This window comes from Coregonus lavaretus (genome assembly GCF_964263955.1).
Source record: "Coregonus lavaretus genome assembly, chromosome: 37".
Classification (NCBI taxonomy): Eukaryota; Metazoa; Chordata; class Actinopteri; order Salmoniformes; family Salmonidae; genus Coregonus; species Coregonus lavaretus.
The window spans coordinates 2,350,952-2,377,735 of record NC_140024.1 but is presented as its reverse complement, the minus strand read 5'-3'; the positions used below and the strand labels follow the sequence as shown (position 1 = coordinate 2,377,735).

The 26,784-nt window shown below is 40.9% G+C and overlaps 1 protein-coding gene across 1 annotated transcript in view; it reads right to left on the bottom strand.

Moving 5' to 3' along the window:
• The window catches only part of LOC311111696 (protein kinase C-binding protein NELL1-like), a gene marked incomplete at its 3' end in the record, with an annotated part of 508,863 nt that overhangs the window by 224,736 nt on the left and 257,343 nt on the right, over positions 1 to 26,784 (bottom strand). The window contains exons 8-10 of the mRNA XM_084154490.1: positions 24,608 to 24,742; positions 13,996 to 14,098; positions 393 to 466 (exon numbers count right to left, since the gene is read on the bottom strand). Of these exons, the coding sequence (XP_084010616.1) occupies positions 393 to 466; positions 13,996 to 14,098; positions 24,608 to 24,742 (312 nt within the window). The remainder of the gene's footprint in view (positions 1 to 392; positions 467 to 13,995; positions 14,099 to 24,607; positions 24,743 to 26,784) is intronic.

Below are 26,784 nucleotides of genomic sequence, written 5' to 3'. Positions count from 1 at the left end.
AGTTGGATAATTAAATAACACAGAGATCAATCTACAGAACTGAGTTGTACAACTTGCTTGTCACAATACCAGTATCATAATAATAAGATACTTGATTTTCCATGGCAAAAAGGAAAACACGAAGCAAGGTCAACTCTTTGAAAATCTGCTTTATGTAAAATATTGTGTGCTATAGCTTTGAATATACACAAATGTGACCCTTAAGGCTGTTTGTTTATTTGTTTCCAACACTAGGACCGTTTCCTCAAGAAATGAAGTCTGCTTCATGTTTTGTTTCCTTGCCATGACTATCATGATACTTCACAATACTTCACAATAGTTCTGAGTATCACAATAATGGTATCATGACAACCCTAATGATGTTAGTCAGGGAGGGATGGATCCGTTGTTACCTTGCATTCTGTGCACCTCTTCGCTAGCAGACGCTGGCCCTCTGACAAAGTCTGGGCCATATAGGTGCATTTTGCTGCGGGGACAAAGAAAAAGGACATTATCATTAGTGAAATGTAAGTATATATACTGTAAAGCAATTCTGGGATTAGGGTTGCAATATTCCGGTTACTTTCCCAAAATTCCCAGGTTTTCTATAAATCCCGGTTGGAGGATTCCCAGATTTCCTGCTTATTCTTTGCTGATTCCAGCAAAATTCCAACAAGGATTTCTGGAAAACCTGGGAATTTTGGGAAAGTTACTGGAATTTTGTAACCCTATCAGATATACTAATTAGGTAGGCCTATGTGACGTTCAGATGATATTCATGGCTCAGATGATTCACTGTGTTTCCATGGTAATTACACAGAGTGCAAAGGGTACTGAAAGACTTGAGAACTGGCTACAAAAATGTTTTTGAGGTTCGAAGTTCTAAATAGTTAATTATGTAGAAGGAAAAAAAAGGCAAATGTGAGTGGGTGAAGTTGGGGGGAAAAGAAACATCCTATTAAGAACACAAGAGATGAGACATTAAGGGACGGAAATCGAAAGTGAGGCAGTTTGTGTCTACTAGCCCAGTTGATTGTGTTCACCATCACAGTAGCCCTGCACTTTAGACATAAAGGTACGGTATTGTTTTCTGGGGTACAATTATCACACTCACTCTCAACATACAGGTAAGATACATTCCTGTTTCCCTGGGTACAAACATATTTTGTGTACCCTCAACTCTTGATGGTACTGATCTGTACCTTTGTTTAGCAGAAAAGCAATGTATTGAAAAAAGGTACATATTTGTACCCACCATTAGGTACAATGATTAATTTTTGCCACCTAAAAGGAACTAATGGCTTTGTCACTGGGGTGGTACCCTAAAAAGGCAAATCTGTACCATAATCATTATCATATTTCCCAGCATGCTAGAGCAGGTTGGTTGTTAAGAATTGTTTTTAATATCTGTGTTTTTGCATTGATTGATTAATCTTATGCCACATGAAAATGAATAACATTTTTCTAAACTACTCCAATCAGTTAGTTAGATGTTTGCACCCGTTACTGAAAGAGTTGTTCCAGTTTAAATGGCTAAGGTAGTCTCCTTACAATGTTTTTAATACTGGCAGTCATTCTGAATGCAGGTTGCGGGTGAACAAACAATCAAACTGTTGGATATCCTAACTCTGGCTGGAGTCTGATAGGAATTACACATCACTTTGCAAACCAGTATGTGACTTGCAGGTAGGGTTGTACAATTCTGGTAAATTTTCCAGGTTTGGAAAAACGGGAGGTAATAATCAGGGAATACTTCAACCAGGATTTTTGGAAAGTTTCCAGCATTTTTTCAACCCTACTTGCAGGCCATCGATGCAGTTATTGATGAAACCAGTGACTGATGTGGTGTACTCCTCAATGGCATCGGAAGAATCACATATTCCAGTCTGTGCTAGCAAAACAGTCCTGTAGCTTAGCATCTACGTCATCTGATCACTTCTGAACTGAGCGAGTCACTAGAGTTATGGTCAGATTGCCAAATGGAGGGCGAGGGAGAGCTTTGTATGCGTCTCTGTGTGTGGAGTAAAGGTGGTCTAGAGTTTTTCCCTCCTCTGGTTGCACATTTAACATGCTCTATACTTGTCATCGTGCTTTCAGAAAGTGACTTTCTTCTTGACTTTTTCCACATTGTGTTACAGCCTGAATTTAAAATGGATTACATTGAGATTTTGTGTCACTGGCCAACACACATAATGTCAAAGTGGAATTATGTTTAAACGTTTTTTGGGGGACAAATTAATTAAAAATGAAAGTCAATAAGTATTTGTCACCTTTGTTATGGCAAGCCTAAATAATTTCAGTGGTAAGAATGTGCTTAACAAGTCACATAATAAGTTGCATGGACTCACTCTGTGTGCAATAATAACATACAATTATCTGCAAGGTCCCTCAGTCGAGCAAAGAATTTCAAATTCAACCACAAAGACAATGGGTGTATTCCAATGTCTGGTAAAAGAAGGGCACATATTGGTAGATGGGTAAAAATAAAAAAAGCAGACATTGAATATATCCCTATAAGCATGGTGAAGTTATTAATTACACAATGGATGGTGTATCAATACACCCAGTCACAAAAAAATACAGGCGTTCTTCCTAACTCAGTTGACGATGAGGAAGGAAACTGATCAGGGATTTCACCATGAGGCCAAGGGTGCCTTTAAAACAGTTACTGACTTTAATGGCTGTGATAGGAGAAAACCGAGGATGGATCAACAACATTGTAGTTACTCAACAATACTAACCTAAATGACAGAGTGAAAAGAAGGAAGCCTGCACATAATAAAAATATTCCAAAACATGCATCCTGTTTGCAATAAGGCACTAAGTAAAACTGCAAAAAATGTGGCAAAGAAATTAACTTTATATCCTGAATACAAAGCGTTATGTTTGGGGCAAATCCAACACAACATATCACTGAGTACCACTCTTCATATTTAGCATGGTGTTGGCTGCATCATGTTATGGGCATACTTGTCATCGGCAAGGACTAAGGAGTTTTTTTAGAATGAAAATAAATGGAATAGAGCAAAGCACAGGCAAAATCCTAGAGGAAAACCTGGTTCAGTCTGCTTTCCAACAGACACTGGGAGACAAATTCACCTTTCAGCAGGACAATAACCTAAAACACAATGCCTTCAGAACTTATTCCACATTTTGTTGTGTTACAGCCTGAATTCAAAATTAATTACATTTATATTTTTTTCTCACCCATCTACACACAATACAAAATAATGACAAAGTCAAAAAAAAATAGTTTGACATTTTGTAAATGTACCTAAAACCATATTAAATGAAAACGGCATTAGAAAATCTGTTGGCCAGCAAGTGGGAGGTTTTTCAGCAGTTGAAAGACATTTATTCAGAGCACACAAGGTAGCCACACCTGAAGAGCTCATTATGCAAATGAATAAGGTAAGTCTGTATACCAAATACTGAGAAGTGCGTAGGAAAGGTGTGTGTAGGAAAGGTATAAATTGTGACTAAGAGCTTTGCACACCTGGATTGTACAATATTTGCCCATTATTCTTTTTTAAATTCTTCAAGCTCTGTCAATTTAATTGTTGATCATTGCTAGACAGCCATTTTCAAGTCATGTCATAGATTTTCAAATCGATTTAAGTCAAAACTGTAGGCCACTCGGGAACATTCAATGTCGTCTTGGTAAGCAACTCCAGTGTAGATTTGGCCTTGTCCTGCTGAAAGGTGAATTCGTCTCCCAGTGTCTGTTGGAAAGCATACTGAACCAGGTTTGCCTCTAGGATTTTGCTTGTGCTTATAGCTGTATTCCGTTTATTTTGATTTTAAAAAAAACTCACTAGATCTAGCCGATGACAAGCATACCCATAACATGATGCAACCACAACCATGATTAAAAATATGAAGAGTGGTACTCAGTGATGTGTTGTGTTGGATTTGCCACAAACATAATGCTTTGTATTCAGGACAAAAAGTAAATTTCTTTGCCACGTTTTTTGCAGTATTACTTAAAGGTGCAATACAATGAGGGAAAAAAGTATTTGATCCCCTGCTGGTTTTGTACGTTTGCCCACTGACAAAGAAATGATCAGTCTATAATTTTAATGGTAGGTTTATTTGAACAGTGAGAGACAGAATAACAACAACAAAAAAATCCAGAAAAAAACAAATGTCAAAAATATTATAAATTGATTTGCATGTTAATGAGGGAAATAAGTAGAAAGATTTCCTGCTCCCAGGTGTCTTTTATACAGGTAACGAGCTGAGATTAGGAGCACACTCTTAAAGGGAGTGCTCCTAATCTCAGCTTGTTACCTGTATAAAAGACACCTGTCCACAGAAGCAATCAATCAATCAGATTCCAAACTCTCCACCATGGCCAAGACCAAAAAGCTCTCCAAGGATGTCAGGGACAAGATTGTAGACCTACACAATGCTGGAATGGGCTACAAGACCATCCCCAAGCAGCTTGGTGAGAAGGTGACAACAGTTGGTGCGATTATTCGCAAATGGAAGAAACACAAAATAACTGTCAATCTCCCTCGGCCTGGGGCTCCATGCAAGATCTCACCTCGTGGAGTTGCAATGATCATGAGAATGGTGAGGAATCAGCCCAGAACTACACGGGAGGATCTTGTCAATGATCTCAAGGCAGCTGGGACCATAGTCACCAAGAAAACAATTGGTAACACACTACGCCGTGAAGGACTGAAATCCTGCAGTGCCCGCAAGGTCCCCCTGCTCAAGAAAGCACATATACAGGGCCGTCTGAAGTTTGCCAATGAACATCTGAATGAGTCAGAGAAGAACTGGGTGAAAGTGTTGTGGTCAGATGAGACCAAAATCAAGCTCTTTGGCATCAACTCAACTCGCCGTGTTTGGAGGAGGAGGAATGCTGCCTATGACCCCAAGAACACCATCCCCACCATCAAACATGGAGGTGGAAACATTATGCTTTGGGGGTGTTTTTCTGCTAAGGGGACAGGACAACTTCACCGCATCAAAGGGACGATGGACGGGGCCATGTACCGTCAAATCTTGGGTGAGAACCTCCTTCCCTCAGCCAGGGCATTGAAAATGGGTCGTGGATGGGTATTCCAGCATGACAATTACACAAAACACACGGCCAAGGCAACAAAGGAGTGGCTCAAGAAGAAGCACATTAAGGTCTTGGAGTGGCCAAGCCACACATTCTGTCTCTCACTGTTAAAATAAACCTACCATTAAAATTGTCTTTGTCAGTGGGCAAACGTTCAAAATCAGCAGGGAATCAAATACTTTTTTTCCCTCACTGTGTGTAACTTTTTGGGCGACCCGACAAAATTCACAAAGAAATGTGAGTTATAGATCTGACATTCTCATTGAAAGCAAGTGTAAGAAGAGTCTGTTCTATTTGCGCTATTTCTTTGTTTCCCTTTTTTAAGTTTCGTTTTTGCGTATTTTACCTTCATTTTTGTACACCAGCTTCAAACAGCTGGAAATACAATATATTTGGTTATGGAAAATATATTTCACAGCGGTTTAGATGGTACAATGATTCTCTACACGATACTCCTTGATTAGTCGCATAAATTGAAATTAGGCGAACTATTAGAATTTTAGCAACCAGGAAATGGCTGAGCAATTTCTGCATAGTGCATCTTTAATTATAATTATAATTATAATTATAATTATAATTATTAATTTATTTATTTATTTAAAAAATGTTGGTGGGTAGATCAGCTTTAATATTGCAGATAGATTTTAGCTTCCATATATGTAATGACCCCCATATATACAGTGGGGGAAAAAGTATTTAGTCAGCCACCAATTGTGCAAGTTCTCCCACTTAAAAAGATGAGAGAGGCCTGTAATTTTCATCATAGTTACACGTCAACTATGACAGACAAAATGAGGAAAGAAAATCCAGAAAATCACATTGTAGGATTTTTAATGAATTTATTTTCAAATTGTGGAAAATAAGTATTTGGTCAATAACTAAAGTTTCTCAATACTTTGTTATATACCATTTGTTGGCAATGACACAGGTCAAACGTTTTCTGTAAGTCTTCACAAGGTTTTCACACACTGTTGCTGGTATTTTGGTCCATTCCTCCATGCAGATCTCCTCTAGAGCAGTGATGTTTTGGGGCTGTCGCTGGGCAACAAGGACTTTCAAGTCCCTCCAAAGATTTTCTATGGGGTTGAGATCTGGAGACTGGCTAGGCCACTCCAGGACCTTGAAATGCTTCTTACGAAGCCACTCCTTCGTTGCCCGGGCGGTGTGTTTGGGATCATTGTCATGCTGAAAGACCCAGCCACGTTTAATCTTCAATGCCCTTGCTGATGGAAGGAGGTTTTCACTCAAAATCTCATGATACATGGCCCCATTCATTCTTTCCTTTACACGGATCAGTCGTCCTGGTACCGTTGCAGAAAAACAGCCCCGAAGCATGATGTTTCCACCCCCATGCTTCACAGTAGGTATGGTGTTCTTTGGATGCAACTCAGCATTCTTTGTCCTCCAAACACGACGAGTTGAGTTTTTACCAAAAAGTTATATTTTGGTTTCATCTGACCATATGACATTCTCCCAATCCTCTTCTGGATCATCCAAGTGCACTCTAGCAAACTTCAGACGGGCCTGGACATGTACTGGCTTAAGCAGGGGGACACGTCTGGCACTGCAGGATTTGAGTCCCTTGCGGCGTAGTGTGTTACTGATGGTAGGCTTTGTTACTTTGGTCCCAGCTCTCTGCAGGTCATTCACTAGGTCCCACCGTGTGGTTTTGGGATTTTTGCTCACCGTTCTTGTGATCATTTTGACCCCACGGGGTGAGATCTTGCGTGGAGCCCCAGATCGAGGGAGATTATCAGTGGTCTTGTATGTCTTCCATTTCCTAATAATTGCTCCCACAGTTGATTTCTTCAAACCAAGCTGCTTACCTATTGCAGATTCAGTCTTCCCAGCCTGGTGCAGGACTACAATTTTGTTTCTGGTGTCCTTTGACAGCTCTTTGGTCTTGGCCATAGTGGAATTTGGAGTGTGACTGTTTGATGTTGAGGACAGGTGTCTTTTATACTGATAACAAGTTCAAACAGGTGCCATTAATACAGGTAACGAGTGGAGGACAGAGGAGCCTCTTAAAGAAGAAGTTACAGGTCTGTGAGAGCCAGAAATCTTGCTTGTTTGTAGGTGACCAAATACTTATTTCCACCATAATTCGCAAATAAATTCATAAAAAATCCTACAATGTGATTTTCTGGATTTTCTTTTCTCAATTTGTCTGTCATAGTTGACATGTACCTATGATGAAAATTACAGGCCTCTCTCATCTTTTTAAGTGGGAGAACTTGCACAATTGGTGGCTGACTAAAAACGTTTTTTCCCCACTGTAGCTGTACCATGATAATTGCATTGCTACTAAGTAAACCTCAAATTGTTCCCCACTATTACACCCGCTATAACCCCTCCCCATCCCAAGTTTGGTTGTCAACCCAGTGACCGGCCGACCACCCCCGTCCCACTGGATCCCAGGGCCCCCGAGAGACCAGGACCCATCCTTCGAAAAGAGCACACAATGCCACCCACAGAACAGAAGCAGATCAACCGCCAAAAGCATTTCCATCGCCCTCACCTCGATTTGCATTATATATAGCTATTAAAATATACATCCTGTGTATCTTAATTTCCATAATTAACAAATCATATTTGTAATAATTTAGGCAGTTCTTGCGAAGGATTGTTACCTCTAACCAGGATTGCCATTACAAAAATTTAATTTTTGGCAAGCAATTATTATTTTAGCAAACAATTATTCTGATTCATCCTATATTGTCCCTAACATATTTACTCCCTAGCAACAGATGTGGGATACATACACACACACACACACACAAACACTCATACCCACTCAACCCCTTTCCCCACAAACAACCATAAACTCAGATGCTCAACAGTTGTTCCATACCTGAGCCCAACTCAAGAAAGGACTTGATTTACAAATGCATGTACAGTTGCAACTGTTTGAGAAGGAATGCAAAATTGAGGAAAAGCTGGCAAAATTGGGGAGATTTGATTAACCAAGTCCTAGGTGATGGAGATCAGATTCACCCCCTTCCCCTTATACACACACATGCTGGTCCCCCGTTTTGACAATTTTTCCAAACATCTCTGTGCAGTCAGACCTTTGATCATTTTGTGCCACCAGGGTGTGACCCCCTCCCCATGTGTTACTGCAGCTAGTGTTGCCAGCACTGCCATCACCTGGGTGGGGGCACCCCACTGGAATCCCCACTGGCTAGGTACAAGGTCATCAAGGTTCTCATTAGCAGCTTTGACAATTTCCCTGTATAGTATGCTCTCCCATCAGGAGGCTTTGGCTTTGTAGGACCAACACTGCCAGGCAGGCTCAGAATCTTGAGGGGGCGGTGCTGCTTTAGTAGGTCTCTGATTGCATTCATCTTTCTGATTTGGCTGCGTATAGGCTACTTACAGTAGGCCTATAATACAGATAAAGACTTCTCCTTAGTACAGTGCCTTGCAAAAGTATTCATCCCCCTTGGCGTTTTTCCTATTTTGTTGCATTACAACCTGTAATTTAAATTTATTTTTATTTTTATTTCATGTAATGGACACAGACAAAATAGTCCAAATTGGTGAAGTGAAATGAAAAAAAATAACTTGTTTCAAAAAAGTATACAAAATAAATAAAGGAAAAGTGGTGTGTGCATATGTATTCACCCCCTTTGCTATGAAGCCCATAAATAAGATCTGGTGCAACCAATTACCTTCAGAAGTCACATAATTAGTTAAATAAAGTCCACCTGTGTGCAATCTAAGTGTCATATGATCTCAGTACATATACACCTGTTCTGAAGTTGTGGAGAAGTACAGATCAGAGGTAAGTTATAAAAAAATATCCACCACTTTGAACATCCCACGGAGCAACATTAAATCCATTATTAAAATATGGAAATAATATGGCACCACAACAAACCTGCCAAGAGAGGGCCGCCCACCAAAACTCACGGACTAGACAAGGAGGGCATTAATCAGAGAGGTAACAAAGAGACCAAAGATAACCCTGAAAGAGCTGCAAAGCTCCACAGCGGAGATTGGAGTATCTGTCCATAGGCCCACTTTAAGCCATACAATCCACAAAGCTGGGCTTTACGGAAGAGTGGCCAGAAAAAAGCCATTGCTTAAAGAAAAAAATAAGCAAACACATTTGGTGTTCGCCAAAAGGCATGTGGGAGACTCCCCAAAGATATGGAAGATGGTACTCTGGTCAGATGAGACTAAAATTGAGCTTTTTTCGCCATCAAGGAAAATGTCTGGCGCAAACCCAACACCTCTCATCATCCCGAGAACACCATCCCCACAGTGAAGCATGGGGGTGGCAGCATCATGCAGTGGGCATGTTTTTCATCGGCAGGGACTGGGAAACTGGTCAGAATTAAAGGAATGATGGATGGTGCTAAATACAGGGAAATTCTTGAGGGAAACCGGTTTCAGTCTTACAGAGATTTGAGACTGGGACGGAGGTTCACCTTCTAGCAGGACAATGACCCTAAGCATACTGCTAAAGCAACACTCGAAATGTCTTGGAATGGCCTAGTCAAAGCCAAGACCTCAATCCAATTGAGAATCTGTGGTATGACTTAAAGATTGCTGTACACCAACGGAACCCATCCAACTTGAAGTAGCTGGAGCAGTTTTGCCTTGAAGAATGGGCAAAAATCCCAGTGGCTAGATTTGCCAAGCTTATAGAGACATACCCCAAGAGACGTGCAGCTGTAATTGCTGCAAAAGGTGGTTCTACAAAGTATTGACAGGCATATACAGGCATGCTGTTTAAATCAAATGATACAAACCCCCAAAAAATCAATTTTAATTCCAGGTTGTAAGGCAACAAAATAGGAAAAATGCCAAGGGGGTGAATACTTTCGCAAGCCACTGTATATGGGTCGCTCAGGTGGGTGTCTAGGGTATAGGGTTGGGGAACATTTAATCATGATAGGACAATAAATAAATGAACTATTTAATTTACTTCAAAAATGTATATCCCATATATGCACAAAATTGAAAGCTCTCTCTCACAACCCCTGCTCACAAACACATATGGGCGTTGGGATTTGCAACTGTTATCCTTTTTCACTCACTTAACTCCACACTTTTCCAAAAACAAAAACACACACCCCACCTTCCATCACAATACATCCGCACATACTGTGCCTTCTATGTCCTCTGTTTGCTGTGTTCCAGTTCCTTATACTTTATTTAGCAAATTATCCTTTCTTCTAATGCTGTCTTATCAATTTATAAAATACTATAAATGGAAAGTCTAATACTAATTATTTTCCAACATTCCCTGTCTAGAATAGTATAGTGTAGTTGTAGTTTGTTTCTTTAACAATTGTTTTTTATTACAATCCCTACCATGGCTAGTATTGGGTGTTCCATGATTCGACTCCTCTATGGGAATTTTGTAATATTTAGAATAGCCATGGAGTAGTCTTTGTGTCTCGGAACATTTGGTTATCAATATACAGTTTATCGACCACGAGAGCTACATTTCCCTTTTAATCTATTCTCCTTGAAGATTCGGTACAGAACTTTGCGCCGTTCTTCAATTTCCTTTTGGAACTGATCATTCATGCCTATTTTCGTGTCAGCGAGTCTTTTACCCAGCCTTTTAACCATTAGTTTATCTTTAAAGAAAGCAAATTTGGCAATGATTGGGTGCTCATATCTCTGTCCTCTCTGTCTGAAATGGTGTACACGTTCAAGTTGGATTTTGTCGACAGCTTCGCGTGGGATCTGAACCTCTGTATGAAGGAACTCCCTCACCACACCCTCAGGAACTTCTCCTTCTTTCTCTTGGATACCAGTAAGTACCATATTTTCTCTCATAGATCTAATCTGTATGTCAAGTAAGGCTTCTCTCAGAAAGGTTCTTCTTTTTAAGTTCAAGTTTCAATCTAATTTACTGTCCCTTTTAGCTTTCGCCATTGTCACAGCTTTTTCATCCCTCATTTCGAGGCTCACCTTCAACTCCTTTATATCTTTACTGACTAATTCAAGTATGCCCAGTTTGTCATTTATCAATTTTAACAGATCGGTTTCCACCCTTACCATTTCCGGTGGTGAAAAGCTTAAATCGTCTGTGTCCGTCGAGGAGTCGCGTTTTCTTTTGGTGATTGGTTCTCCTTGTTTACTCTCCGTCATGTTTGGGTGTTGCTTGTTTTCGTAATATTTGTCGATACATTTCTCTAGCCTTATGATTTGTTTTGTGTTATTATCCAGATTGAAGGTTAATACCCACCAGTATGTGAAGTGCTAATATTTTGTCTAACTTACAGATATTCAATATTACATTTTTATCTTGAGGCGATCTGCACCGCTGTGTTCAGTCTGCCATCTTGTTCCGATCGATCATCTTAAAGTGCCTTGTTGCAAACTGTATGTTTTGGAATATTTTTTATTCTGTACAAGCTTCCTTCTTTTCACTCTGTCATTTAGGTTAGTATTGTGGAGTAACTACAATGTTGTTGATCCATCCTCAGTTTTCTCATATCACAACCACTAAACTCTGTAACTGTTTTAAAATCACCATTGGCCTCATGGAATCTCTGATCAGTTTCCTTCCTCTCCAGCAACTGAGTTAGGAAGGACGCCTGTATCTTTGTAGTGACTGGGTGTATTGATACACCATCCAAAGTGTAATTAATAACTTTACCATGCTCAAAGGGATATTCAGCATTCTGCCTTTTTAATTTTTTACCAATCTACCAATCTGTGCCCTTCTTTTTGAGTCATTGAAAAACTTCCCTGGTCTTTGTGGTTGAATCTGTGCATGCAATTCACTACTCGATTGAGGGACCTTACAGATATTTGTATGTGTGGGGTACAGAGATGGGGTAGCCATTAAAAAAGCATGTTAACCACTATTATTGAACACCAAATGAGTCCATGCAACTTATTTAGGCTTGCCATAACAAAGGGGTTGAAAACGTATTGACTCAAGCCATTTCAGCTTTAAATGTTTTATTTGACATTATGGGGTATTGTGTGTAGATCAGTGATACAAAATCTCAATTTAATATGTGTTTAATTCAGGCTGTAACACAACAAAATGTGGAAAAAGTAAAGGGGTGCGAATACTTTCTGAAGGCACTGGAGTTGCTTACCAAGACGGCATTGACGAGTGGCTTAGGTACAGTTTAGACTTAAATCGGATTGAAAATCTATGGCAAAACTTGACAATTGCTGTCTAGCAATGATCAACTACCAACTTGACAGAGCTTGAATAATTTTTTAAAAGATGAATGTACAAATATTATAAACTCAGCAAAAAAAGTCAACTGCGTTTATTTTCAGCAAACTTAAATATTTGTATGAACATAACAACATTCAACAACGGAGACATAAACTGAACAAGTTCCACAGACATGTGACTAACAGAAATGGAATAATGTGTCCCTGAACAAAGGGGGGGGTCAAAATCAAAAGTAACAGTCAGTATCTGGTGTGGCCACCAGCTAAATTAAGTACTGCAGTGCATCTCCTCCTGCACCATATTTGCCAGTTCCTGCTGTGAGATGTTACCCCACACTTCCACCAAGGCACCTGCAAGTTCCCGGACATTTCTGGGGGGAATGGCCCTAGCCCTCACCCTCCGATCCAACAGGTCCCAGACGTGCTCAATGGGATTGAGATCCGGGCTCTTCGCTGGCCATGGCAGAACACTGACATTCCTGTCTTGCAGGAAATCACGCACAGAACGAGCAGTATGGCTGGTGGCATTGTCATGCTGGAGGGTCATGTCAGGATGAGCCTGCAGGAAGGGTACCACATGAGGGAGGAGGATGTCTTCCCTGTAACGCACAGCGTTGAGATTGCCTGCAATGACAACAAGCTCAGTCCGATGATGCTGTGACACACCGCCCCAGACAATGACGGACCCTCCACCTCCAAATCGAGGTTGTTGTTGCCATCCTGTATCTGTCCCACAGGTGTGATGTTCGGATGTACCGATCCTGTGCAGGTGTTGATACACGTGGTCTGCCACTGCGAGGACAATCAGCTGTCTGTCCTGTCTCCCTGTAGCACTGTCTTAGGCGTCTCACAGTACGGACATTGCTTTTTTTTGCCCTGGCCACATCTGTAGTCCTCATGCCTCCTTGCAGCATGCCTAAGGCACGTTCACGCAGATGAGCAGGGACCCTGGGCATCTTTCTTTTTGTGTTGAGTCAGTAGAAAGGCCTCTTTAGTGTCCGAAGTTTTCATAACTGTGACCTTAATTGCCTACCGTCTGTAAGCTGTTAGTGTCTTAACGACCGTTCCACAAGTGCACGTTCATTAATTGTTTATGGTTCATTGAACGAGCATGGGAAACAGTGTTTAAACCCTTTACAATGAAGATCTTTGAAGTTATTTTGATTTTTACTAATTATCTTTGAAAGACAGGGTCCTGAAAAAGGGAAGTTTCTTTTTTTGCTGAGTTTACAATCCAGGTGTTCAAAGCTCTTAGAAACGTACCCAGAAAGACTCACATCTGTAATCACTGCCAAAGGTGATTATTACATGTATTGAATATTTCTGTATTTCATTTTCAACAAATTAGCAAAAAGTTCTAAAAACATATTTTCACTTTGTCATTATGGGGTATTGTGTGTAGATGGGTGAGAAAAAAACATCAATTTAATCAATTTTGAATTCAGGCTGTAACACAACAAAATGTGGAATAACTCAAGGGATATGAATACTTTCTGAAGGCACTGTACCTATAACTAAATGTACAAAGGAAGTACCGTACAGGGTACCACCCCAGTGACAAGCGTTTGCACCCCTTTACGAACAAATCTGAACTTTTTTTTCTAAGAGTGCATGCCCAATATATTTCTTCATTCTACAGTGCCTAAAACAATAACAACTCCACTGGATACACTGTCTCTATTCTCAGACAATACACAGCCTAGCCCTAGACCCATGTGAGCGCCGTTGCTCCAGCACATTGTCTCCTTACTCTGTGGTCGAGGATTGATGACAGTACTCACGTCGGCATTTCTTGCAGCAGGTGCCCTCCACATGCACGGGGAGAGAGTCCTCTGAGCAGTTGGCAGGGGGACAGAATATCCTGCGACACTCCACCACTCCGTTCTGTAGAGACAAGAGATTACCCTAAAACACACAAATAGCATTACAGAGAGCTCTAACATCCCAGTGTGTGTGCATGTCTGTGGCACTGCCAACAAGATGAGTGCAAAACATACAGACAAAAACATACTGCATTCAAAAATCATGTCCTCACTTATCAGTCCTCACTTGTGTTATTTGTGCAAATCCCATAATCAAACCATCAAACTCAATTATATAAACTGGACTATGTAATAGACTCATACAGTGTGGGAAAAAAGTATTTAGTCAGCCACCAATTGTGCAAGTTCTCCCACTTAAAAAGATGAGAGAGGCCTGTAATTTTCATCATAGGTACACGTCAACTATGACAGACAAAATGAGGGAAAAAAATCCAGAAAATCACATTGTAGGATTTTTAATGAATTTATTTGCAAATTATGGTGGAAAATAAGTATTTGGTCAATAACAAAAGTTTCTCAATACTTTGTTATATACCCTTTGTTGGCAATGACACAGGTCAAACGTTTTCTGTAAGTCTTCACAAGGTTTTCACACACTGTTGCTGGTATTTTGGCCCATTCCTCCATGCAGATCTCCTCTAGAGCAGTGATGTTTTGGGGCTGTCGCTGGGCAACACAGACTTTCAACTCCCTCCAAAGATTTTCTATGTGGTTGAGATCTGGAGACTGGCTAGGCCACTCCAGGACCTTGAAATGCTTCTTATGAAGCCACTCCTTCGTTGCCCGGGCGGTGTGTTTGGGATCATTGTCATGCTGAAAGACCCAGCCACGTTTCATCTTCAATGCCCTTGCTGATGGAAGGAGGTTTTCACACAAAATCTCACGATACATGGCCCCATTCATTCTTTCCTTTACACGGATCAGTCATCCTGGTCCCTTTGCAGAAAAACAGCCCCAAAGCATGATGTTTCCACCCCCATGCTTCACAGTAGGTATGGTGTTCTTTGGATGCAACTCAGCATTCTTTGTCCTCCAAACAAGATGAGTTGAGTTTTTACCAAAAAGTTATATTTTGGTTTCATCTGACCATATGACATTCTCCCATTCCTCTTCTGGATCATCCAAATGCACTCTAGCAAACTTCAGACGGGCCTGGACATGCACTGGCTTAAGCAGGGGGACACGTCTGGCACTGCAGGATTTGAGTCCCTGGCGGCGTAGTGTGTTACTGATGGTAGGCTTTGTTACTTTGGTCCCAGCTCTCTGCAGGTCATGCACTAGGTCCCCCCGTGTGGTTCTGGGATTTTTGCTCACCGTTCTTGTGATCATTTTGACCCCACGGGGTGAGATCTTGCGTGGAGCCCCAGATCGAGGGAGATTATCAGTGGTCTTGTATGTCTTCCATTTCCTAATAATTGCTCCCACAGTTGATTTCTTCAAACCAAGCTCACGATACTTGGCCCCATTCATTCTTTCCTTTACATGGATCAGTCGTCCTGGTCCCTATTGCAGATTCAGTCTTCCCATTCTGGTGCAGGTCTACAATTTTGTTTCTGGTGTCCTTTGACAGCTCTTTGGTCTTGGCCACAGTGGAGTTTGGAGTGTGACTGTTTGAGGTTGTGGACAGGTGTCTTTCATACTGATAACAAGTTCAAACAGGTGCCATTAATACAGGTAACGAGTGGAGGACAGAGGAGCCTCTCAAAGAAGACGTTACAGGTCTGTGAGAGCCAGAAATCTTGCTTGTTTGTAGGTGACCAAATACTTATTTTCCACCATAATTTACAAATAAATTCATTAAAAATCCTACAATGTGATTTTCTGGATTTTTTTTCTCATTTTGTCTGTCATAGTTGACGTGTACCTATGATGAAAATTACAGGCCTCTCTCATCTTTTTAAGTGGGAGAACTTGCACAATTGATGGCTGACTAAATACTTTTCCCCCCCACTGTAGCAGGAAGTCATGGTGGTAATCTCTCTCTCTCAATGGAATATACTGGACTGTTTGTAATTAAGCAATAATAATGATAGTGATACTCATTAACAGCAATTATAACAAATAATAACAAAGAATAGGCAAATATGAATAATCACACTATACTTCTCCCTGACTGTCCCTCAGGTTGTGTCAGGAGGCCTCAAATGTGGCTGCTAAAATACAGCATTTTGGTTTTTTCACCAAGTATGTATTTAAGTTCATCTTCATCATTTAAGTTTTCTAATTCTTTGTATTGTTGTATAATTTGGGGAAATAATTTATTTCTTATGTCAAAATATCTATCACAGTTTCACAGAAAATGCAGCTCTGTCTCTATCTCTTCCTGGGGGCAGAATGAGCAGCCATGTTTGCCTGGGACGACTGGTCTCTATGGCCAGGCTGTGCTCACTGAGTCTGTACATAGTATTTTCCTCAGTTTTCTATCAGTTACAGTTGTCAGATAGTCTGCCACTGTGTACTGTCTGTTTAGTGCCAAATAGCATTGCAGTTTACTTAGATTTGTTGTGGTTTCTCCAATAGGTAATATCTTTTTCATTTTGCTTTGTGATAATTTGGTTGGATCAGATTTTCTGAGTGCTGTCCTGAGGCTTTGTTTGGTTGGTAGTGGTTATTGAATTGAGCCTCAGGACCAGCTGGCTGGTCACCTCTTGGCGTTTGAGGGCTTTGTATGTGGGGTCAATTGTTTTTAAATGATTATAGCGTTTGGTGGCTCTTTTTTGGATATTGATCAGAAGAGGGAATTGGCCTAATTCTGCTCTGCATGCATTGTTTGCAGTTTTTCTCTGTACTCTGAGGATGCTCTTACAGAATTCCGTATGCTGGGTTTCAATTGGGTGTTTGTCCCATTTGTCAAATTCTTGTTTTGTAAGCGGACCCCACACCTTGCTGCCATATAGTGCAATTGGCTATATTATTGATTTGAATATTTTGAGCCAGATCCTAATTGGTATGTCTAATTTGATAGATATTTTAATGGCATAGAAAGCCCTCCTTGCTTTGTCTTTCAGTTCATTTACGGCCAGGTTGAAGTTCCCTGGAGCCCAGTAAAAATGGATATCGGTTTCACTGACATCTGGATCTTTTCTGGAATATCATACTTTTTGTCGTTTTGAGATTGACTGTCAGGGTCCAGGTCTGACAGAACTGTTGCAGATTATCTAATTGTTGCTGTAACCCCTCTTTTGTGGGGGACAGCAGCACCAGGCCATCTGCATTCATGAGGCATTTTAAATCTGTGTCGTTAAGAGTGAGATAGGGGGATGTTGATTGTTGTATTGTTTTTGCCAATTCATTAATGTTTTGTTTTGGTTCAACTGTTTATCAATTAAGGTGTGAAGAGTATAAATGATCTGATGTTCGATAATTTGGTAGGAAGCCAATTTGACTTTTGTTTAGGACATTGTGTTCACTGAGAAAGTGCAGTAATCTGCTGTTCATGATGGCGCAGAATATTTTCCCCAGGTTGCTGCTCTCTCGCTCTCTCTTGCTCTCTCTCGCTCTCTGTCTCACTCTTTCTCGCTCTCTCTCAATCTCTCCTTCTCTCTCTCCTTCTCTCTCCTTTTCTCTCTCTCTCTCTCCCCCATCTCTCTCTCTCTTGCACTCACCCTTTTTCTCTATCCATCTCTCTATCTCAATCTCTTTCTCTCTCCACCCCCCTCTCTCTTTCTCTCTTTCTCTCTCTCTGTCACTCTCACCCTCCCTCTATATCCCTCTCTCTCAATCTCTCGTTCTTTCTCAACCCCCCCCCCCCCCCCCCCCCCCCTCTCTCTCTCTCTCTCTCTCTCTCTCTCTCTCTCCATGCACAACTTCATTTCATGACTAATCTAAAATGGCGTCTCCCACAGGGCTTGGTGGATATCAGTTAATGGAATGATATCTGCGGGAGGAAATCGCACTCACAAAACTCCATCCTGGGCCTGACGTGCAGCGATGCAGCAAGTCTAATTCACAGGGGTCTGAGATTGGCCTGATTCTACACATTTTCTGAGTTCAACACGCTCATGAGGAGGTAGGAACTCTTATTACTGGAAGTATTATTTGGTTGGGAATGCTTGGTTGATAGAAGGATGGAGAGAGACCGAGAAAGAAAGAGAGAGAGAGATAGAGAGAACTACAAGACAAAATACAAACGCTTCAACCCAAAAAGGCCTGTGGTGTTAATGGTATCCTAAATGAAATGATAAAATATAGAGACCACAAATTCAAATTTGCTATACTTAAACTCTTTAACATGATCATCAACTCTTCCCCAATATTTGGAACTAAGGTCAGATCACCCCAATCCACAAAAGTGGAGACAAATTAGACCACAATAACTACCGTGGGATATGCATCAACAGCTCCTGTCACCTCTCCTCCCGTTGCTCCCCTCTGGTGCTATGATTCACCGGTCTACTGAGCCACCAGTCTGAGCGCACCACCTCGGCAACACCAGAATGGAAACCCAACGCACGCTAATCACCTCCAGCGCACCTGCAACTCATCATCTCATCACCACCCCTATTTAGTCCTGGACTGTTACTTATGATGTTGTGTGTGATTGTTAAGCTTCGTGTCATTTACCCTATCTTTGTTATTTCTCTTGCTCATTGTTAAGTAAACCTTGACCTTGTTAATTCCTGCGTCTGCGTCCTACTTCTTCGTATACTCAGTACTCGTCACAGCTCCCTTGGGAAAATCCTCTGCATTATCATTAACAGCAGACTCCTACATTTCCTTAGTGAAAACAATGTTCTGAGCAAATGTCAAATTGGCTTTTTACCTAATTATTGTACGACAGACCATGTATTCACCCTGCACACCCTTATTGACAAACAAACAAAACAAAACAAAAGCAAAGTCTTCTCATGCTTTGTTGATTTCAAAAAAGCTTTTGACTGAATTTGGCAAGAGGTTCTGCTATTTAAATTGATGGAAAGCGGTGTTGGGGGGAAAACATTATGAAATCCATGTACACAAACAACAAGTGTGCAGTAAAAATTTGTAATAAAACACACATATTTCTTTCCTCAGGGCCGGGGGGTGAGACATGGATGAAGCTTGAGCCCCACCCTCGTCAGCATTTATATCAATGAATTGGCGAGGGCACTAGAACAGTCTGCAGCACCCGGCCTCACCTTACTAGACTTAAATGTTTACTGTTTGCAGATGATCTAGTGCTTCTGTCCCCAACTAAGTAGGGCCTACAGCAGCACCTAGATCTCCTGCACAGATTCTGTCAGACTTGAGCCCAGACAGTTAATCTCAGTAAGACAAAAATAATGGTGTTCCAAAAAGGTCCAGTTGCCAGGACCATAAATACAAATTCCACACGAAAACGATACATACCTCGGCCTAAACATCAGCACCACAGGTAACTTCCACAAAGCTGTGAATGATCTGAGAGACAAGGCAAGAAAGGCCTTCTACGCCATGAAAAGGAATATACAATTTGAGCCTTTAACACCATGAAAAGGAACATAACATTTGACATCCCAATTAGGATCTGGCTTAAAATATTTGAATCAGTTATAGAACCCATTGCCCTTTATAGGTGTGAGGTCTGGTGTACACTCACCAACCAAGAATTCACAAAATGGGACAAACACCAAATTGAGACTCTGCATGCAGAATTCTGCAAAAGCATCCTCTGTGTACAACATAATACACCAAATAATGCATGCGGAGCAGAATTAGGACGATTCCCGCTAACGATCAAAATCCAGAAAAGAGCGATTAAATTCTACAACCAACTAAAAATAAGTGATTCTCAAACCTTCCAGTAAATCTCAGTAAGACAAAAATAACGGTGTTCCAAAAAAGGTCCAGTTGCCAGGACCACAAATACAAATTCCATCTAGACACCATTGCCCTAGAGCACACAAAAAACTATACATACCTCGGCCTAAACATCAGCGCCACAGGTAACTTCCACAAAGCTGTGAAAGATCTGAGAGACAAGGCAAGAAGGGCCTTCTATGCCATCAAAAGGAACATAAAATTTGACATACCAATTAGGATCTGGCTAAAAATACTTTAATCAGTTATAGAACCCATTGCCCTTTATGGTTCTGAGGTCTGGGGTCTGCTCACCAACCAAGAATTCACAAAATGGGACAAACACCAAATTGAGACTCTGCATGCAGAATTCTGCAAAAGCATCCTCTGTGTACAACATAATACACCAAATAATGCATGCAGAGCAGAATTAGGACGATTCCCACTAACGATCAAAATCCAGAAAAGAGCGATTAAATTCTACAACCAACTAAAAATAAGTGATTCTCAAACCTTCCATAACAAAGCCCTCACCTACAGAGAGATCAACCTGGAGAAGAGTCCCCTCTGCCAGCTGGTACGGGGACTCTGCTCACAAACACAAACAGACCCCACAGAGCCCCAGGACAGCAACACAATTAGACCCAACCAAATCATGAGAAAACAAAATAATAATTACTTGGCACATTGGAAAGCATCCATAAAAAAACAGAGCTAACTGGAATGTTATTTGGCCCCAAACAGAGAGTACACATTATCAGAATACCTGACCACTGTGACTGACCCAAAATTAAGGAAAGCTTTGACTAGTGTAGGTACATACTCAGTGAGCATGGCCTTGCTATCGAGAGAGGCTGCCATCGGCATACCTGGCTCTCAAGAGAAGATGGAAACTCACAGAATGAGATGGAAACTCAGCTGCACTGCCTAATCTCCTGCCAACTGTATGACCATATCAGAGACTCATATTTCCCTCATATTACACAGACCATTAATTAATTTGAAAACAAATCCAATCTTGATAAACTCCCATGTCTATTAGGGGAAATACCACAGTGTGCCACCACAGCAGCATGATTTGTGAACTGTTGCTACAAGAAATGGGCAACCAGTGGAGCACAAACACCATTGTAAATACAACCTATATTTGTCTGTTTATTTATTTTCCCTTTAATACTTCAACTATTTGCACATGTTTACAACATTGCAAATAATATAACATTTGAAATGTCTATATTATTTTGTTTCATCTCTATTTCACTTGCTTTGACAATGTAAACATATGTTTGACATTCCAATAAAGCCTGAATTGAATTGAGAGAGAGAGAGATAGAGACAGAGAGAGAGAGAGAGAGAGAGAGAGAGAGAGAGAGAGAGAGAGAGAGAGAGAGAGAGAGAGAGAGAGAGAGAGAGAGAGAGAGAGAGAGAGAAATAACAAGCGAGAGCTGAGATGAGATAGAGAGAGGGAAAGAGCAAACAAGAGAGAGGCTTATACTGTATACCCTGAGGCAGGTATTGTACCTGTGTTCAATATTAGGTTATATCCTATTTTAGTGTATTACATCATATTGCATTGTCTCATTATATCATATTGAACACTATTACATTGTCCTTGTTGTGGACACAATTAAGCCCATTAGCTTTTGGGACGAAATAGAAAAAAAATGAGAGAAAGAGAAGGGAGAAGAAATACTAAATATATATATATATATATATATATATATATATATATATATATATATATATATATATATATATATATATATATATATTTAAAAGAGAACACACAGAATGCTGTTGTGTATTAAACCCCTGTCTAAGGGCAACCATGGCATCCGTGACAGAGAGGGAGAAGAGTCCATCCATGTATACGGGTAAGAGAGTCTAGCTAGCTACATTTTCAGATATTACACATTTCTAATTCTGTCAGAAAGTTATTTTCATTTAAAGTTAAAGTGTACTTTCAGCTAGGTAGCTAACGTTAGCTGGCTGGCTAGCTAGCTAACATTATGTATATGATCTGTGTAGTAATATTATTCGTATCTCAGAGCCATTTGCATTGCTAGTTATAGCCTAATGTTAGCTAGCTAACATTGAACCTGGTTGGTTAGCTACCTGCATATTCATGCAGGGTAGTAACGTTATGAGTTGGGATTATGGTTCATTGTTTAGCTAGCTAGCTACACTATGCAAGTACAGTGAGGGAAAAAAGTATGTGATCCCCTGCTGATTTTGTACATTTGCCCACTGACAAAGAAATGATCAGTCTATAATTTGAATGGTAGGTTTATTTGAACAGTGAGAAACAGAATAACAACAACAAAAAATCCAGAAAAACGCATGTCAAAAATGTTATCAATTGATTTGCATTTTAATGAGGGAAATAAGTATTTGACCCCCTCTCAATCAGAAAGATTTCTGGCTCCCAGGTGTCTTAAAGGGAGTGCTCCTAATCTCAGCGTGTTACCTGTATAAAAGACACCTGTCCACAGAAACAATCAATCAATCAGATTCCAAACTCTCCACCATGGCCAAGACCAAAGAGCTCTCCAAGGATGTCAGGGACAAGATTGTAGACCTACACAAGGCTGGAATGGACTACAAGACCATCGCCAAGCAGCTTGGTGAGAAGGTGACAAAAGTTGGTGCGATTATTCGCAAATGGAAGAAACACAAAATAACTGTCTATCTCCCTCGGCCTGGGGCTCCATGCAAGATATCACCTCGTGGAGTTGCAATGATCATGAGAACGGTGAGGAATCAGCCCATAACTACACGGGACGATCTTGTCAATGATCTCAAGGCAGCTGGGACCATAGTCACCAAGAAAACAATTGGTAACACACTACGCCGCGAAGGACTGAAATCCTGCAGCGCCCGCAAGGTCCCCCTGCTCAAGAAAGCACATATACATGCCCGTCTGAAGTTTGCCAATGAACATCTGAATGATTCAGAGGAGAACAGGGTGAAAGTGTTGTGGTCAGATGAGACCAAAATGGAGCTCTTTGGCATCAACTCAACTCACCGTGTTTGGAGGAGGAGGAATGCTGCCTATGACCCAAAGAACACCATCCCCACCGTCAAACATGGAGGTGGAAACATTATGCTTTGGGGGTGTTTTTCTGCTAAGGGGACAGGACAACTTCACCGCATCAGAGGGACGATGGACGGGGCCATGTACCGTCAAATGTTGGGTGTGAACCTCCTTCTCTCAGCCAGGGCATTGAAAATTGGTCATGGATGGGTATTTCAGCATGACAATAACCCAAAACACACGGCCAAGGCAACAAAGGAGTGGCTCAAGAAGAAGCACATTAAGGTCCTGGAGTGGCCTAGCCAGTCTCCAGACCTTAATCCCATAGAAAATCTGTGGAGGGAGCTGAAGGTTCGAGTTGCCAAACGTCAGCCTCGAAACCTTAATGACTTGGAGAAGATCTGCAAAGAGGAGTGGGACAAAATCCCTCCTGATATGTGTGCGAACCTGGAGGCCAACTACAAGAAACGTCTGACCTCTGTGATTGCCAACAAGGGTTTTGCCACCAAGTACTAAGTCATGTTTTGCAGAGGGGTCAAATACTTATTTCCCTCATTAAAATGCAAATCAATTTATTACATTTTTCACATGAGTTTTTCTTGATTTTTTTGTTGTTATTCTGTCTCTCACTGTTCAAATAAACCTTCCATTAAAAGTATAGACTGATCATGTCTTTGTCAGTGGGCAAACGTACAAAATCAGCAGGGGATCAAATACTTTTTTCCCTCACTGTAACTATTTCAATAGAATGTTTATGATGTCACTGCGACAACTGTCGATAGACGTAGCTGGTACATTTCCTCTGGCTATCTACTCCGATTTCAGAGCACTCTCGTCTGAGTGTGCCAGAGCGCAGAATAACTGACAAATTTACGAACGCTCAACATCCATTGAATATGGCCGGTGTCCGTAAACGTTGGCAAAAAAGCGTATTTTAATTTTTACCAGCAGCACAGTTGCAGTCACCAATGCTCTGGATAACATAAAAACAGCCTAACCAGCTCTGCTAGGGTGAGTAAAATGGTCAGAGTGAGCTGTTCTCTCATTTTTGTCTGGAAGTAGCTAGCAAGCTAACCAACGTTAGCCAGTTAGCTTGGCTGCTTGACTGCTGTTGCTAGGTCAGAACGCTTGGATCAACCCTACTCCTCGGCCAGAGCGTCCAGTGTGCGCTCTGAATGCACTGAGAAAGAAACGCTCTGAATTTACGAACGGACAATCTGACAACGCTCTGAGTTTACGAATGCCCAGAGCACACTTGGGCACTCCAGTTTATATTTACGAACACACCCATAGTATAAGCCAGCCTTTAGTCTTGACATGTTTGGTTGTTTAGTACATAGCCTCACATGTGAATCCTTAAAGTGATGGGTGGAGCTAAATCTTCAGAGGGTGTGAACGATGCTGAATGGGTGTAGACAAAGAAGAGCTCTCCAGTAGGTACCGAAACATTCAAAAGTGATGTTACAAGTTATCAACTTTCAAAGCAGAATAACTTTCTCATTGTTCCTCCATTTTTTAGCTCTGAGTCTCTACTTTTATCCAATGTAAAAAAAAAACACCATTTCAAATTTTGCTACGTAAGACGGTCGGACACATTTGTATGTTTTTTATTTTGTGAATTGAAACATTGTACATGTTTAAATGTTTTTTATTTTGTAAATTGAACTGACTTGAATATCCCAAAAATATACAAATTGACTAGTGTGAGGTGAAAGTATTGACTATTATGAGGAGAAAGATACAAAGTCATTGTATCTGTGTGAGGGGTGGGATGCCAACCATGCAGCTGCAGTTCCTGCAGTTCTCTGGCTCCACCCACAGCTCCTTGTCTCTGTAGACCACACCGTTGGCACTGCACGTCCTCTCACAGCGGCAGTCCTCCAACTGGGTCAGCCTGGACTCTGCGTAGTTCAGCTGGACACTCACACACAAGCACGCACACACACAGACACACACACACACACACACACACAGATAAATACACATCATCAACCATTTAAATATCACAGCACTATAGTCCAATTCAACCAGTAAGAAGGGCAAGAGGACAAAAAATGCAAAAGCAACCGGCTACATATAGAAATGGACATTGGTGTGTGTTTAGCCCCCAGTGTTTTCTAGTCGTCCTACACTCTAAACAATTATGGGTTGTTTGGATGACCCAACTGCTCGGTTGCAGGCATTGGGTCACTTAGCTGGGTTGTTTTCTTTAAAAAGAGCAAGAGTGGGTTATTGATGCTGGGTTATTCATGCTGGGTTATTGAGATATGACCCAGCGGCTCAGATCAGAAGACTGAAGGCTGGGCTTAGTCGAGCGTGGCTTTCAGATTGTTATTTTTGGCCACCTGTGAGAGTAAATGTAATTCCGGTTCATCAGTTCTATTGTATAGTTATTACATGCTAAGGTTGAACACTGACACTTTTGTAGCTTTAATTAGGCTTACGCATGTGTATGAGTTCTTTAAGATCTTTTGCATATCTCAATGTTGGGATAGCTACCGTTTTGTTACATTATGTAAATAATAATGTTATTAATTTTATTTTAAAATATGTAATGTGCATAAATATTGAAGGGAAATATACATTTGTACTGTACAAACTTAACATAAACATTTCCTCTCACTGGTGGCCAAAAATAACTATCTGAAAGCCACGCCCCTAATAGGTCATGCCTCCTGAAAATAAGCTATGGAATACCTTAAAAAAGACACAGGTGCTGGGTGAATACAAACCCAACTGATGGTTGTCTGGGTAATCCAAACAATCCAACATGTTGGGTTATTCATGCAAACCAACTGGCTTGGTCAAAATAACCCACTGTGTGTTCTGTCCAATATTTACCCAGCACCAACATTTTTTGGAGTGTACCCTCAGCATATACCACACACACACACACACACACACACACACACACACACACACACACACACACACACACACACACACACACACACACACACACACACACACACCCTCAGTGCTTAAGAGAGGATGTGCTCCATTGATTTAGGCTGGGTCCCAAAAATGGGCCCTTGTCAAAAGTAGTGCACTAAAAAGGGAATATGGTGCCATTTGGGACACAGAATATCTATTGCATTTATTTATTAGGGATCCCCATTAGATGCAGCCGAGGCAGCAGCTACTCTTCCTGGGGCCCAAACACATTGAGGTATTTACATCACACATAAAACAAAAGATAAAACAGTACATCATATAACAATGTTACATCATATATCTACTATACAAAATGTACAACAATATTACAATGTACGTGTGTGTAGAGTGTGTGTGCTAGCGTGTGTGTGTGTATGCGTGTCTGTGTGTTCTTCACAGTCCCCGCTGTTCCATAAGATGTATTTTTATCTGTTTTTTATTTCTGATTCTACTGCTTGCATCAGTTACCTGATGTGGAATATAGTCCCATGTAGTCATGGCTCTATGTAGTACAGTGTGCCTCCCATAGTCTGTTCTGGACTTAGGGATTGTGAAGAGACCTCTGGTGGCAGGTCTGTTGGGGTATACGGTACATTACCAAGCATTTCACACATATTATCCAGATACTGACTGTTAGCACTTAGTGGTCTATAGCAGCTTCCTTTAAGAATGGGCTTTAAGTCAGGCAGATGAACCTGTAGCCATATGTGACTAGTTTCAGGAAACTAGGCATATGTCGCGCGTCACTACTTCACAGGAAAGGCATTTGAATGTCATTTTAAAAAATTTAATCAAAATGTGTTTTTTGGCAGAAATGCCTTCTGGAACTTGTGAACTTTCATGTGCCCTAAAAACATGTATGCCATCTGTAAATAAGAATACAATTGTTAATTTACGAGACTAGTTTGTTTAGCCACGGAAAAAGACACAAACCTTCCCGCTAGTCATATGATTGGCTGAAATAATGAATGGGCTGGACATGCCGAGAAATGAGTTCGGATTTGTCTGCCATGTAGCATGCT